The sequence below is a fragment of the Saimiri boliviensis genome, chromosome 15 (genome assembly GCF_048565385.1).
Source record: "Saimiri boliviensis isolate mSaiBol1 chromosome 15, mSaiBol1.pri, whole genome shotgun sequence".
In the NCBI taxonomy this organism is placed as follows: domain Eukaryota; kingdom Metazoa; phylum Chordata; class Mammalia; order Primates; family Cebidae; genus Saimiri; species Saimiri boliviensis.
In genome coordinates this window covers 86,532,647-86,548,626 of record NC_133463.1, presented here as the reverse complement: position 1 = coordinate 86,548,626, position 15,980 = coordinate 86,532,647, and the positions used below count along the sequence as shown (strand labels likewise).

At 45.2% G+C, this 15,980-nt stretch overlaps 1 protein-coding gene across 1 annotated transcript in view; it reads left to right on the top strand.

The window, feature by feature from the left end:
* Positions 1–15,980, top strand: part of COL22A1 (collagen type XXII alpha 1 chain) — a 320,593-nt gene that overhangs the window by 247,412 nt on the left and 57,201 nt on the right. The window contains exons 42-46 of the mRNA XM_003933680.4: positions 473–526; positions 1,790–1,834; positions 5,267–5,314; positions 11,599–11,712; positions 14,196–14,249. Of these exons, the coding sequence (XP_003933729.3) occupies positions 473–526; positions 1,790–1,834; positions 5,267–5,314; positions 11,599–11,712; positions 14,196–14,249 (315 nt within the window). The remainder of the gene's footprint in view (positions 1–472; positions 527–1,789; positions 1,835–5,266; positions 5,315–11,598; positions 11,713–14,195; positions 14,250–15,980) is intronic.

The following is a 15,980-nucleotide window of genomic DNA, read 5'->3' as shown; positions in this document are numbered from 1 at the left end:
TGCCATTTCCTGATGTTGTCCAGAAATTTGCAACTAGAAATTATTTCTTACAAAGAGTAGTCATCGCCGGGCCTGTGCTGAGCACAGGGAAACTTCTTTAGCCACTGAGTTAGAAGCTCTCAGGGCTGGTTATCCACAGGGCATGAGAGGAGTGAGCCCGTGTTTGCAGTCAGGCCCGTCTGGCCACAGTAGCTGTCTCTTTCACTCAAGCAAGGGAACTATGCAAATGGGGTCCCAGTTGTCGGGCTCACGGAGAAGGTTTTCCAAAGCATTCTCTCTGTGTGTCCAGCGCGTGCTTCCACAGTGTACAGTCAGATGAGTAAGCTCAGAGCGCTTTGGCACACACGTTACATCAGGTTCCTCGTAGCAACAGACCATTTGTTGAAGGAGAGCCAACTATTGCCAGGGAGGGTATGTCCTTACTTGCTTAAAATATTGTGGGGTGTCACTGTTTTCTTTTCTCTTGCTTCAGGGATCACGAGGCTTACCGGGATTTCCTGGCCCCCAGGGACCAGCCGGCCGAGATGTAAGTACAGAGAAATGGCGTGGACTCCGTGAAGGTTTTTACGTGACCTCTGGAAGCCCACCTCCACCATCTCTGGGCCTCCTTTGACCATGTGGCCAGCTTTGTAGCCCAGTTTAGGATTTCTGGGAAGGCCCATGGGCATGCTTTTCATTTTTGCTCTTGCGTTGAGTGTGGCTTGTAACTTTATATTATCCAGTTTTATTTCCTATGTTTATTTGTGTTACATTTTCAAAATCTTTAAGCTCCTGGGTATCCCACACAATGTTTTTTAATTTCTTGGTCAACTTCTTACATACCTGGCCAGTCAGTTCTGCCCGCATCAGGCATTACCTTCTCTGGGGACTTGTTCCTCACCCTTCGGTGGAATGGCTCTCTCTTTTCCACAGAACTCCACAGACACATGTGATGCTCATTGTGAGGATAGGTTCCTTCCCACTGTGTGACAGTGACAGTCATCTCTTATCTCCATTGTCTGGCCTTTGCTCAGCCACCTCTGAGCTCTAAGACGGAGCCCCTGTGTCTTATATGTCTGGATGTCCCTGGCGCCTAGCAGTGTACCAGGCACATAGAAGGTACTTGATCCATACTCACTGGCCAAATGGCAAATGACAACCGTGAGTCCTTAGAGGACAAAGGTGTCTGGCACTAGTAAGCAGTGGTATTCGTTGCTTAGACATGCATCTTTTTATCTCTGTAGTTTTAGTTCATTGTAAGCAAGAACAATAAAATCTCCTTCTCTTCTTTGGGTTCTGTTTCCAAAGACAAGGTTGTTCTCTCATTCCTGCTTCCAAATATTCAAATTTCACTGTTGTACTCTCAGTGTTAGTTCTTATAGTCAGTCTAATAGAAGTATTCTTTTTTTTTTTTTTTTTTTTTTTTTGCTTTTCAAAGCCATGCCTTCCACTTGTGTTTGGGAAAGTTTAAGACAGATTGTGTGTGTGTGTGCGTGTGTGTGTGTGTGCGCGTGTGTCTTTGTGCATGCATGCACGTGTTCTGTGTGATGAGTTGTTTTAGTTTTGTGTTTAGGACAGCAGTTATGGAGGTGGTTGTAAACACTTGCCATTGTCGTCTTCCTGGGAAGCCTTAGGGATTCAGCTGAGATTGGAAACCACACAGTTTTCTTGGTGCCAATCCTCATGCCCTGATGATTTTTTTCCCACTGAGTTATACTTGGCAGATAGGGAGGTTGGCAGAGGGTGTGAGTAGAGTGGGTCAGGACTGTGTGTTTATCACAGTTAATGTTTTCTTTCCTTCTTCTCTTAGGGTGCACCAGGAAATCCCGGAGAAAGAGGGCCTCCTGGCAAGCCAGTATGTCCTCTTATGGTTTCGGATGAATATTGACTATCGGTCAGGGCATAAGCAAGAAAAAAAAAATGCGATTCAGAAAGTTCAAGAGGTTTTAACAAAGAGATCTTTGACAAACTGTGGACGGAGGAAACTAATATGGGATGTTGTGAGACCCAGAGATAAACCATGGTGGGAAGTTGTTAGCACCATGCTGCCTGTTTTCAAAGCCCAGTGAGAGTAAAACAGTGAGAAAACGATGACAGCTAGAAGCTCAGTTGTGAGTTCAACACCGCTACCGGAAAGTGTGGCCCAAGGCCCGGAGGCAGGGGTGTCTGCCACCCTCCAGTGTCCCGACAGTGCCTCAAATTGGTGAATCCAACTGCCGGACGACAAGCAGGCCAGCCCGGGGTTACGTTCCAGGGGTTTAACCTCCCAGGCATGGAACAGGATAGAGAAGGATAAGAGGTGGATCTAGGGTGAGCAAATGAGCAATAGTAGCACCCGTTGCAAGTCCCTAACTTGCCCGTTTCCTAGCTCTCGGCTGGGTGATGCCAGCCTTCCCAGTGGCCCTCTGTTTAACATAAAGGAAATATTCTTTCTTGCCTCACAGTGAGAACAGGGGAATTTGTGAAAGGTTGAGGAGACAGGAACAGCCCTGAGTGTTGGGTCCTTGGCAATGTGACCTCAGTACAGCCCGAGAGTCCTATAGGCTTCCCTCATCTCCTGGGACATCCTCTGACTGAGTTTTCAATGCCAGAGAAGCTCCAGAGGTTTAGCTGAGTAGCCTGGCCCTAGGTAGACTCTCTAGGGAAGGAGCAGTGGGCATGCACAGGCCTGCGGGAGTGGGAGACAGCTGTGCAGATAGGAGAGAGAGGAGTCCTTGGGAAAAAGCTGCCTAAGATGGAAGAGACAGCAGAAACCAAGACTAGGGAATCGCAGGCCTCAAGAGTGAGATCTTAAGTCTGGTTTCAGAAAGCGAGATACTCACCTGGGCAGAAGCTTCACCTTAATATGGATCTGAGAGGCTACCTGTCTCTTTTGCAAGCCTGGCCTGCTACAGATTCCAGACAAGGACCCAAGGCACAGAGGTCCCTGTGGGTGCGAGTAACTCTCCCTCCCTTATCTGAGTCAGTTGGCACAGCAGAGCCCTGGACAGGCATCCTGTTCTGCCTTTAAGGGTCCTGACACTTTTCATTGAAGACCCTCCAATGAGAGGAGCGTAAAGTCTTGTTGGAGGTTAGGGACACCTTAATTACTCACATCTCCTCCCCTGTGGAGTCAGCTTTGCAACAGCCAAATCAACCTCACAGAAGCCACTTTATTACCAAAGTGCAAAGCTCTGGTGAAGTGCAGGGAGAGTGAGGTTCAGGCCAGAGATCAAACGGGGATTCAGATGGCCTCGGCCAGATCTCGACTTTGCCATCTCCCTGCAAAGACTATTACGTCGGCATGGGGCAGCTCACAATGTGCACTGAGAGGCTGAAAAAACAGTAAAAAATGTGGGTTCAGGTCAAGCCTCGCCCCTGCCTGATCCACAAGGCTGCCCCACCTTGAGGCCAGGCCCGGGTCTTTTCACCCCGCCATCAGTCAAGTCACTGGCTGTGTAACCGGCACCAGGGACAAGGATACACCAACAGTAGGGAGGGCCTGGGCAGGATGGAAACTGGCATCTACTCCCCATTCTGCCCACTGTTCTCTGAGCCCATCGGGCCCAGGTGACACACGTGGCGGACTCATAGAAGGCAGAGATGGCAGTCTGCCGTGTCCAGTCCACCTTCACAAGGCCACCGCCTCCATCCACATGCTGGGCCTGTGTATCTTTTGAGATGTATGAGGTTAACAGAAATGAGTCACAGCAAGATGTTAATGAAATTGTATCCAAGACCACACCGTACTTAGACTGAAAATCCACTCCTCACTCTCTCTCGCCTTGTAACTGGTGCCCAGCCGTTGTGTCTGATATACTGTAATTCACTTTAATTATGCAAAGGGCTCAATGGCAGCGTAACAATATCCCTAGTAATACAATGCCAGCAGCATTAAAATGTACCAGTTTGAACCATATGAAACTCTTCCTATTATTAAGGTCCCAGGAGAAACATACGCAGCTTCAAATTAAAACACCTCTCCCTTTTAAGAGTTTTAGTTAATTACCATAGCAAAAGTTTCTTTTTTTTTTTTTCAGAAGCCCTCACTCAGATAATTGGGGGGTCTTGGCCTTGGCTTTAGCAGCTGCAACCTAAGTGAGTTCTCACTGCAGGGCAAGTAATTCCTTGAGCACCTCCAATCTGATTTAATTCAACCCCAGTCTCTCTTAGGGAATCCCCTCTTTCAGTAGCCCAGAACATTGATTGAATTTCTGAGCATATCAACTCAGAAAACACCACCAGCACATTTTAAGGCACTGCAGCAGTTACCCTGAGCAAACTTACGTTACCACTGTCCCATGGTTTTGCTAGCCACAGGATGAGACAGAAAGCTCATGAGGTCTGGGATGTGGAAATAGCCAGAAAAATTACGTTGGTTTCAGCCTTCCCAAGATGACAGACTTGATTGACAGATTTGATTCATAACTTGTTCACCTAAACTCAGTGAGAAGAAATCGCCCTCCATGCATTTAGTTGCTAATTCTACCATCTTGCCTCTGCTGCCTGGGTCCTCTGGTATTCACAGTACTCATAGTAGCACACCAGTCTTGAAGTCTTACCTAAGCATCCCTTCTTTCCTTCAGGGTCTGCCTTTTAATTTCCATTTCCCTTCCTAATCTTATGTTCCTTGCACCCAAATAGTTTCTAAGCCTCCAGCCCATCTTGAATTCCAGGATGGCCATGATTGTAAGGGACACAATCATAGCTCCAACTCAACGGTGGGTTTGACCACCTGTGGACTCCTACATACCTTTAGAAGCTCTGTAATTACTCCTGATTTCTGAAATACACTTTCTGGAATTCAAGACTTTTAACCTGTAATGAAAAATGAAGTTTAAAATGCTACTTCACCTTGGAGAGCTGAAGACAGTGGCTTAAATTCATACTAGGTTGTGAATGACTGGTAACAACAGCTGTTGCTCATTTAGGATATTCATGACAATCCAGATTGCAAAGAGTTGGCCGCTTTGCCTCCCACGGTACTCATAGGACCTATCAGGTTTTGGTGGTGGTGGGGAAGAGGGACCACCAGAAGAGAAGGGGCAAACAGAAGGAGCAAAGGGATGAAAATGTTGAAGTCAGTCAGATGTGGCCAGGACTGGCAGCCTGGGCTATTACTGTCTTGGAGGAGTCATTTCTGTGGCTCCCAAGCTTGGGACATCCACTGGGCTGTCTGTGTGCCACACGTGGCACACTGTGTTACACATTACGCTCACACTTGGAAGGTCTTTTGCTTTCTGAAGATGCCTGGGGTATACTGTATGTTTGCATGTGTGTATATGTGTGTTTCTTTTTACTTTGACAGGGCCTCTCTTCACTGCTGTCTCCAGGGGACATAAATCTCTTGGCTAAGGTAACAGCATACAATAAATGTGCACGCATTTTGAAAATGGTGACGGTGGGATTGGAGATCTTGATAATAAGTTTGGGATTTTTTTTGTCTGAACAACTATTTTGTATTGAGAACTCACCATGTGGCTGGTAATTGTGCTAAATCCACCTGTCCCATACAACAGCCACTGGCCACATGCTTCAATCTAAATTTAAATTAATTGAAATTAAATATGCCATGCACAGTGGCTCACACCTATAATCCCAGCACACTGTGGGGATTGCTTGAGTCTTGTGCCCAGGAGTTTAAGACCAACCTGGGCAACATAGAGAGACCTGGTCTCTACCATTTTTTTTTTTAATTAGCAGGATGTGGTGACATGTGGTCCCAGCTACTCAGGAGGCTGAGGTAGGAGGATTGCTTAAGCCTGGGAGGTGGAGGCTGCAGTGAGCCATGGGCATGCAACTGCACTCCAGCCAAGGTGACAGAGCAAGACTGTGTTTCAAAAATAATAAATACACAAATAAATGTAATTAAAAAATCAGGTACTTGATTACACCAGCCTCTTTACACATAATTAATAGCTGCTGTGGCTGCTGGCTGCCTTATTGGGAGCTGCAGACATAGAGCAGAACGTTATCTCGAGCTGCACTGCACGAAATGTTTAGTGTGCCTCCCTTATTTAATTTTCACACTATTCTGTGGGGTCAGTACTGTTTGTGGTGGTGTTTAGCACATAAGAAGCCTGAGACACTGAGGGTCAGTGAATGGAATGGAATAGAATAGGACATCCTAAGAATAAAATCCTTCCTCGCTGACACCAGAGACTGGCCTTTGACTTACCCAGGACTAACTCGTGTTCTCAAAGAAAGGCCAGTGGCAGAGTCAAACAGCCTGGGCCTGGGCCTGCTGGGTGGAGACCAGAGCACAGGCTCAGGGAGGTGACCCGGGCTGCTGGGTCTTTTAGCCAGGACCAATGCAGGTGCGAGCGCAGACTTGACTGGTTTCTAGAACTGCCTTTGCTTTCCCCATGAGAGGAAAAGGTCCTGAGAGGTTGAACGTAACTTGGCTGAGATAGCACAGGGAGTGGCTGGAGTTACCCTGAAGGCTAAGATGCAAAGGTGCCCAGGTGCCTGACTGAGGACCTGGGGTCTTAAATGTTGAGAGCTGGAAAAGGCTGTGAATGAGAGAGAGAGAGAAGTAGGGTCTGTGCTTCAGAAAGAACAGGCGTGCTGCAGTGAGTGTGGAGGCTCCTTCTGCTGTCTGTACGTCAAGCCTCTGTCGCAGTCCAGGTGAAGGTCAGCACCGCATACTGTGTGACTGGCCTCTTCTTCCCTCTTGTTCTCTAAAAGACGCTTGGGTGATTTCAGAAAATACCTAGTTCATGCACGAGGCCAAGGGAGGAAAACAAAAGAAAAAGAAAAACTTCTCGAAAGTCATGGATGCTTAATCTCACTGCACATTGAGATGCCTTGATGGGAAAATTATACATTTTATTAAAAATAACTAGCAGAACAATCTTTACTGGTTTTTATTGACAAGTGCGATAGTTTTTTTCCACAGTCAAGGACATGACAAGAAATCATTATCTATTGATTCAATCCTCTGTTTATTACAGGCTTTTGTTAGCCTAGATTATTTTTTTATAATTTCCTCACTCTAGAAGGAGCTGGGTTTCATCAGGCACCAGTCCTCTCCAGCCCCCCTCACCCAGAGAATTTCAACCTCATGATGTCCCAATATTTATGTCAATTATATGCATGAGTACTGAAATGGCTAAGCATCATTCCTCGTGGCCACAGCACTGAGACAGATATTTAGTCAAATTGATATTTCCTCACTATGAAATGATGCAGCTGTGCTCATCAGAGCAGCTGGAAACCCCAGAGGAAACACAGGTTCCTATGTGCAGGGTGTCCTGTGGAGACACACTGGTCCTGCGGAGGAGAGCTTTGCTAGAAATTCTATAGCCTGGGATGAGTGGGTTTGGCCAGGTCTAGGGATCAGATTATCTTTATCTCCCTGTTCTGTGAAGTCACTGGCTGCCATTTCAATGTTGTAAGTGAAAGTCTGCTGGTCTAGTCTAGGTGGCTGGTGGCAGGTGTCTTCCTGCTGAAGAGGAGATATCTTGTATGACAGAATATTTGTCTCTGCCCCAGAGAGTTTTATAATCTCATATATCTGTTTCTGATAGTTGGAGAAATGACTGGGTAGTAAGTTCTAAGAATCTGTTAGATGAATGTCCATGGTTGGATCTGTGCCCAAGGAGAGCATCTTGAGATTGTCTCCATTACATGACTCCCATGCATAAGCGTTATTACATTAAATCCTCACAAACAGTCCTGTGAGTGGGTTCCATTGCTGTCTGCATTTTACAGATGAACAGGTTGAGGCATAGATAGGTAAGACACTTGTTCAAAGTAAAGACCTGGTGGTGGCTGAACCAAGACTCAAATCTCGTGTGACCGATGCCAAAGCCTTATGCGTAGCCTCTCTACTATCCGATTTCATCTTGACACAAGCCAGAACTTCCTGACAACTATCTGATGAAGTCTAGGCAGGTAGTGAGTTCTCTGCCTGTCACACAGAGATTTTGAGCTGAAGGCTACACAGTTCTTTGGTAGGAATATTATAGTGAGGATTCAGATGTCCAGTGAGAAGTGGAATGAAATGACCTACAGGACATTTATTCTCCTGGGAAGCAGCGACTGTTTTTTCCACACACCAAGAACTACAGCATTCCTCCATGTGGTAGGCATTTTACTGAGTGCTTACTTGGTACTTCCAACCACATTATATATAGTATTACGTGCAATGACATAACAAGCTGAGTTTGTTGAAAATAGTTCAGACCAGCAGGGTGCAGTGGCTCATGCCTATAATCCTAACACTTAGGGAGGCTGAGGTGGGCGGATCACTTGAGGCCAGGAGTGAGAGATCAGCTTGGCCAACATGGCAAAACCCTGGTTCTACTAAAAATACAAAAATTAGCCAGGCATGGTGGCACATGCCTGTAGTCCCAGCTGCTTGGGAGGCTGAGATGGGAGAATTGCTTGAACCCGGAGGCAGAGGTTGCAGTGAGCCAAGATCATACCACTCTAAGCGCTGGACAACAGAGCAAGACTTTGTCTTTGAAAAAAAAAAAAAAGAGAGAGAGAGCAAGAAAAGAAATATCTCAGACCAAAAGAAGGGGTAGAGACCAGAGGGAAGGAGCATTGACAGATTACATACAATGAAGCCTGAAGTATGCTAGGCAATTTGTATGCGTTATTTAAATTTCACAACAATCTCCTGAAGTAGAATTATGCTTGTTTACAGATAAGGAAATAGACTCAAAAAGACTAACTGACTTTCCTGAGATAACTCAGAAAGCCCAGAGGTTGGGAGCTAGTATTGATGATCAAGGTCATCTGATCTGCAAATGGGGCAGGGTCACAGATTTAGGGAGGAAAATAAAACCATAATGGCACATGTGGCAGCTAAAATCCACTGTGCTTTCACTCTGTGCCAGGACAGTGTCAGGCATTTTCCATTCATTGTTTCATTTATCATAAGACTTTAACATCCTATTTCACAGATAAGGAGACTCAGAGAGGTGAAGCCATGATTCCAGGTGGACAGAGGCTTAAGTGGAGTATGGGCAAGCCCATTTGGTTGGAAACACAACCCTATCCAGTTTTAGTACATTCAGAGAAAGTGTGAATTGCCCTCTGAGCTGGGGGTTGGTGCAAGTCAGGAGGGACTGGGTATCCCAGGAGCTCTGGAGCAAAGGTGAGCATCAGTAAGACTGCAGATTGGGGATGATATTATCCTGTGCTCCCTGGATTCCAGAACTGGATCAGTATGTTGAGTCTAGCTCCCTTACTGGTAATTCTGGGTCCCTGACAGCTCTGGCCTTCAGGGAATAATCCTGCATAGTGTGCAACAGGCCCAGGTTGAGAGTCCTGCCAGAAATTAGAAATAAATAAGAAAGTTGTAAGATTTTGTATTATTCAGATATAACCTTTTAATGTTATGTATCCCACTGCAAAGAATGGCTTCCAATCACCAGGGCACCCTTCAAGTCCAGAAATATCTCAGTGGCTAGAATTTTTGGTGTCATCAGGCTAGTTCCATTCGCATCCATCCATCCATCCATCCATCCATCCATCCATTCATTCATCCATCCATTCACAGTTGCAATGTTTCATGGAAGCTTCTCAGAGTACTCTAAGAGAAAATCTACAAAGGGGTAAGCTCCTTTCAGCTCTGCTACTCTTCCAAGCAAAATAGAGCTACCAAAAGCAGCTCATCTAAGTAAGCTTAATTATCTCGTTAACCCTTGCTTTATATATCCCAATATTTAACACTTCCCACCCTCCAAATAATTCCATCAGCTTTGCAAACTACCCAATAAAGGAAGATGGCACAAGTCACCAGAATGCCAGGTGGACAGTTAATTGGTTGATCAATCAGTCAGTTGGTTAGTTGTTTGGGTTGCTTCGTTCATTCATGTATTGCTGTGAATTTGGCATATACAGATCACTCTACCTCTGTCCTCTCAGTGTTTACACTTTCTGTTTGCCCAAGAGAGGATGGAATAAACACACCATTGAACGAGGAGACTAGTACTTCAGTGGTGGGGATTCCTGAGATTCCTGGGACCAGGAGGAGCCTGTTTGCATCCTGAGACAATCAGGAAGGCTTCTTGAAGGGGGAGATTTCTAAAGAGTCTCCAAAGACTAAGTAGGTGAAACAAGTAAAAGGAAGGTTGGCTATTCAGGGATGCTTTTGTGATGGAAAAACTTTACCATCCTGGATTCAGACACCAAGATGCAAACTAAAGCACCTTGAAGCTTCCCCTCATGGACCATGGACAGTGTAGCTTCCACCCGTTTTTGTAGGTCCCTTTGGTGGGACTTTCAAGAGACCATAGTTAATGCATGTATTTGTGTCCATTGACGTCATTGAACCCAGAGCTCCTCAAGACACACATTCACAGTGGTTCCAAACTTAGCCCAGTGCCTGACACATCGTAGGTGCTTTTCAAGTATTTTTTCAATGAATGAGTGACTGAGTGAATAAATAACAATAATGGCTAAGTGTGTGGGCAATATCTATCTATCTATCTATCTATCTATCTATCTATCTATCTATCTATCTGTCTGTCTGTCTGTCGGTCTGTCTGTCTGTCGGTCTGTCTGTCGGTCTATCCATCTATCCTGAGTACTCTTTTTTTTTTTTGAGACGGAGTTTCGCTCTTGTTACCCAGGCTGGAGTGCAATGGCGCGATCTCGGCTCACCGCAACCTCCGCCTCCTGGGTTCAGGCAATTCTCCTGCCTCAGCCTCCTGAGTAGCTGGGATTACAGGCACGCGCCACCATGCCCAGCTAATTTTTTTGTATTTTTAGTAGAGACGGGGTTTCACCATGTTGACCAGGATGGTCTCGATCTCTTGACCTCGTGATCCACCCGCCTCGGCCTCCCAAAGTGCTGGGATTACAGGCTTGAGACACCGCGCCCGGCCTATCCTGAGTATTCTAAGTGCTTTACTTGTGTTATCCATTAAACTATCACATGGCGAGAGGCAGGGTGGATGAGAGGGAGGATTAGAGAGAAGGGCATGGAGGAAGCAAACCCAGAGGAAGGTGGATGAGGCAGGCTAGAGTGCAGTCAGGTGAGTTTTAGTTGGTGCATAGTGTGCTTTCAACTGTAAGATCTAGAGATGACATGGACAATTCTGAAAGCACATGCTCTGGGCTCAGAGCACTTTAAATTTACTCGATGAGCGGTATTTATCTGCCTTGAAGTAGAACAAAGCCCAGCTCCAGGGAACATTTATTAAATGCTTACCTTCCTTCTTCCTTGTTCAGAAACCACTTGACGTACACAAACGCAGAACAGAGTATTCAGCTCCCAGCTTGGTCTCTGACGTCAGGGACAGTGCCTGCTATGTTTAGCAATACTAAATGTTTGTATGAAATCTGCACTGTTAATGTTTTTAGATGCTCACAGATCATTTTACATAAATTTTTGACATAATTTCCTGAGGTGATGATTCCCGAAGTCTGGGTGGAATTTTGGAGACATGGAGAAATATCCAGATATGTCAGTGCTGAAACCTAACTTTCAGTTAAGAAACGGATAATGCAAAGTTTAGACCCAAAAGTATCTGGATTATGACTCCGTCCACCTACTTGCTTTTCCATCTTCTCTGGTATTTAAAAACAAAATCTCCATCTGGAGAGGTAGCAGCTGGGGCTACTGTGCTTTGCTTTGTATTTGCTATTCATTCTCCGTTTGTGCCTCCCTCTCTCCACTCTCAGGATGTGTGCAATGACTGCCCTCCTGGCCCCCCGGGCCTCCCTGGTCTACCAGGTTTTAAAGGGGACAAAGGTCTCCCAGGAAAGCCAGGGAGAGAAGGCACAGAAGGAAAAAAGGTAAGGAGAAAGGTGAAACTCTATTTTTATCATTACAATGAAAAAATCATTCTGGAGATCCCAATATGGCCCCTTCGGTCTCCAAAAGGGCTCAGGGTTTGAGGGGTTCAAGATTCAAGATAGATGAAGAGTACTGGGTTGTGGGACACAACTATAGAAATGGTAGGAACTGGGTATCTATGGGTCTTTGCCACTTTAAGAAGATGTTGATTGTGACTTTCCATTACATGCTAACACCTGGAAACATAGTCATTCAGTTACATTTCTTTCCTCCCTTTCTCCCTTCCATTCTTTTGCTGTCCAACAACTTTTGCCTATCTGCTATGTAATAGGCACCAAGATAGGCACTTCAGATTCAGATCAGTCAATGGATCCATCCATTCATGGATGCATTCGGTCCCTTGTCATTATCTTTTTATGACAACCCGCTATGTGTGTATTGCATGTCAATCAACATGTAGACACTGGGGAGGTTCAGAAGAAAAAGGCTGACACCCTATTCTAATGGAGCTCATGGTCTATCCTGTAGCAAAACAGAGGTAGGGAGTTTCATGGATACTGGGGAAATAGACTTACACAAAATCTCCTCTCAACCCAGATAATTTCTTCACAAAGGTAGAAGAGAAAGAAAACAATTTTAATATTGAATTAAATTGAAACTATAATATAATTTCATTACAGACAATCTGTTAAGAGAAGGTAAGGACAGGAAGAACTCTTACTCTTTTATATAGCCAAGCAGGTAAAGTCCATGGAAGATGTTTTCTCAAGACAAGCAATAACTAGTCCTCAAGTAAGAGGTCCTGACAGTGCTGTTTGTCACATATGTTCATCGTAGATTCACCTGGTAGTTCAGATGGCCCTCTGTCTTAGCTAATTGGCTTTATCCAAAGTGAAAATAATCTTTTTGTGTCTTTATGTCAAAATACAGTTTTGCAGCTTGGGGAGATACCATCCCCTAGAAATTGGGAAATAGAGGTGTATCTTTCTTGCTGATTATTATATTTCACAGAGATGGATCCTAACTCCTAAAGCAAGACATTCCTGGGTCATCAAACTGAAAAAGAAAGCCTTCTTTGCCTTTTAAAAGGATTTACACGCATGTCAAAGAAACATAAAAAACTGACAGTGATTCGTTTTCTAAAGCAAATGCTTTAAGGAAAAGGCTTAGGTGAGATTCTTTCTTTTCAAACAAGAGAATTAAGCCTCTTATTTGTAATTTGTATTTTACCCACACATGCTACTGGGGATACAAACACAGATGTGAAAGAGAACCTTTATTCTGACTCTCTGAGCCTTAAGCAGTGACTGTTCCCTTTCCACAGACCCAGCTCTGCAGGATATTTTAGTGTAGACTCCATGGGTGTGCCATGGTCCTCGAAATTTCTCCAAATGCTCTGGAACCCTGGAAGGGACAGGGGCTGATCCTAAAGCTAATTCGACTAAGAATAATTTGGCCTAATTAAATTCTCCTGATGATCAACTTATTAAAAACAGGCATTTATTTTATTTGCAGGATTTCTTGTGTTTTATGTAAACAAACACATTTGCATGTTCTTTCATCCATGTCATGGGTCTTTCCCGTTGCCTTAATTTTAAACAGCTCAAAAGATCATTTAGTTCATTAAGATAGATGGGTCTTTGGAGCTGATTCCAAAAGTCTTAACCTCAAAGATTCTTGATAGCAGTGCAGAAGCTTTTAGGGGGCATTTCTAAATCACTTAGGGAGATGTTTAGATCAGTCTTTTCCAGACCTTTCTACCAAGTTGCTTTGCATCAAATCACTGGGATATTTATTATCTCAAATTTCTGGGTCAGGAATCCAGAAGTGGTTTCACTGGGTTGTTCTGGTTCAGGTGTTTCGTGAGGCAACCCTCAAGCCCTGAGACGCATTCATCTCAGAGTCCATCTGGCGGAAGACCCCCTTCCAACCAGATTCACTCTTGTAGCTGTTGACAGAGACCTCAGTTCCTTACCACATGGGCCTCTGCAGAGCTGCTCGCGTGAGATCAAAACACACAACCTGGTTTTCCCCAGAATGATTGGTAGGATAGAAAAAGTACAAGTTTGCAGGGGGCCGGGCAAGGTGGGAGTAAGCCATCTTATACCCTGATCTCAGCTAGTATAATCCATCCCGTCTGCCACATCTTGTGAGCCCTAGAGACTAACCTTGGAACAAATGGCAGGACAGCTGTTCCACATTGCACATATGGGAGGCAGGGGCCATCGGGCCGTGCTGGAGACACACCACCTAACCACATCAATGATGGGTCATGCCATGGTTGCACAGCTACACTCAGTACTGCCACTTACCCATACCTTCTGCTCAAACAGCCTAGGGGCAGGGGTGGCTGCCAAGAAGTTCCAGTGGAAAATCAGTGAATGGAGGTGCAAGGCTCACAGCTTGGTGATGACCCTGGATGTGGAATAGACACTCATTCTTCCTTTCTTTTTTTGTTTGTTTTCTGCTGTCCCTGCTACAGGGAGAGGCTGGGCCTCCAGGCCTACCAGGGCCCCCAGGAATAGCCGGACCACAGGTCAGTGAGACTTTGTAATCATCTGCATGGGTCTGTTCTGCTCATCTCAGTGGTTAATCTCAATTCAAGGAAGAGTGATGTCCGTTGTAAAGAAGGAGTAGTTTTAAAACCAGAAAACCCCTGCTCCAGGTCTAAGTATGGCACTACGGCCCTGACTCTCTTATTGACAGTGGGCAGGTCACTTCAATTTGTGGAGTCTCAATTGCTCTTTTATGAAAACTGAGTGCTGAAAAATATGAAATGCACGGGAGAATTGGAGTGTGTGGGAACTCCTGGTTAAGACATGAATTTTGTGGTCAGACACCCCAACTTAACTCCCAGTAATGACAAAAATACAAATGGTATCAGAGATTTGTTAGAATTGAATTATATGATGCATAAAAAGGACATGGCACTCAGTTAAAAAAAACACTGGGAGATTGCTTTTTGAATGCAAGTGAACCCTGTTACCCTCATGTGAGTGATAAGACATCTACCTAAAAGCAGCTGTGTGGCTCTGTGGTTTCCCAAAGCCAGGGAGGCCGGCATGGGAGAAAGTGAGTATAATCTCAACTTCAGAATAGGCAGGGAAGCTCCCTGGCTGTCAGAACAAGTGTTCTGAGGCTGGGCTGTTTGAGCTGTTGGTGGCAGTAGTATTTAGCTCTAAGAGGAAAGTGCGTAAGTGCTGGCATGAGGGCAGGAAGACCCCACCCTCATTCCCTTACGGCTGTCATTGGTGCTCCCCTGGGTGTGCTCCCTTATCTCTTGCTACTGTAGACTGCACATCTGCCCCACCAACACTCAGGGCCTAATGTGTCCCTGTGTCTCTTCCTGGGGCCTGGCTGGACATAGCATGCCTCATCTGATAGAAGAGGTGGCATAAAATTGTCACTAGGAGGGAAAGCTCAGAAGCCAGTCCTTGGAGTTAGAATTCTATCTCAGCTGTGTGACCTTGGGATAGTTTCTTAACCTCTCTGGGCTTTTGTTTCCTAAAGTTAACTAGGGGCTATAAAAGCTATGACCTTACAGGCTTATTACTGTATCAACTGCAGGCAAAATGCTCCCATCAGTGCCCAGTACACTGGATCAACTGAAGAACGACAACGTTTGGGTGTTGTGATACCTCAGTTCTTGTCTCCTTGGTTTAAAAGAATTTAAATGAGAGACACACAGCAAAGGAGATGCAGCATTGAGTAATTTATTGCAAAAGAAAAAATACTTTGAATGTTAGGGGCAGAGTAGATAGCACACCTGAGAGAGAGTGAGTATTCAGGGCAGGCTGCACGTAAGGGTGAGACTCCCTTTATGGCAGCCTTAAGTGGTTATTCATTAGGAGGTGGGAAAAGTCGTTACTCATAAGCATGTTCTGGGTGGTCCTCTGAGTGTTCATGCACAGTAGCTGTACATGCTTGTTCATACGTCTTGCATCTCATTAGCATTTTAAATCTCCACCTAGGGGTTTTTTACTATTATAATGAGCAAAGGGTCAGTTTGAGGATGGACAAAATCAAAGTGCACATACTCTCTAGAGGGGAAAGTTCCTACTGAAGATAGCTTTGCATGGATGAGTTCAATTATCATGTGAATGCAGAGGCTTATGGTGTTGACTGTCCGATCACCACGGTTGCTGCATCTTGAGAACATGATTACTTCCCTCGCTAGGTATCCTGCCTCAGGTCCACAGATTTGGAAAGGAGATCTTTATTTCTCATAGAGAATTGCACTTGCAGGCTGTCCATACCACAGTCTGGG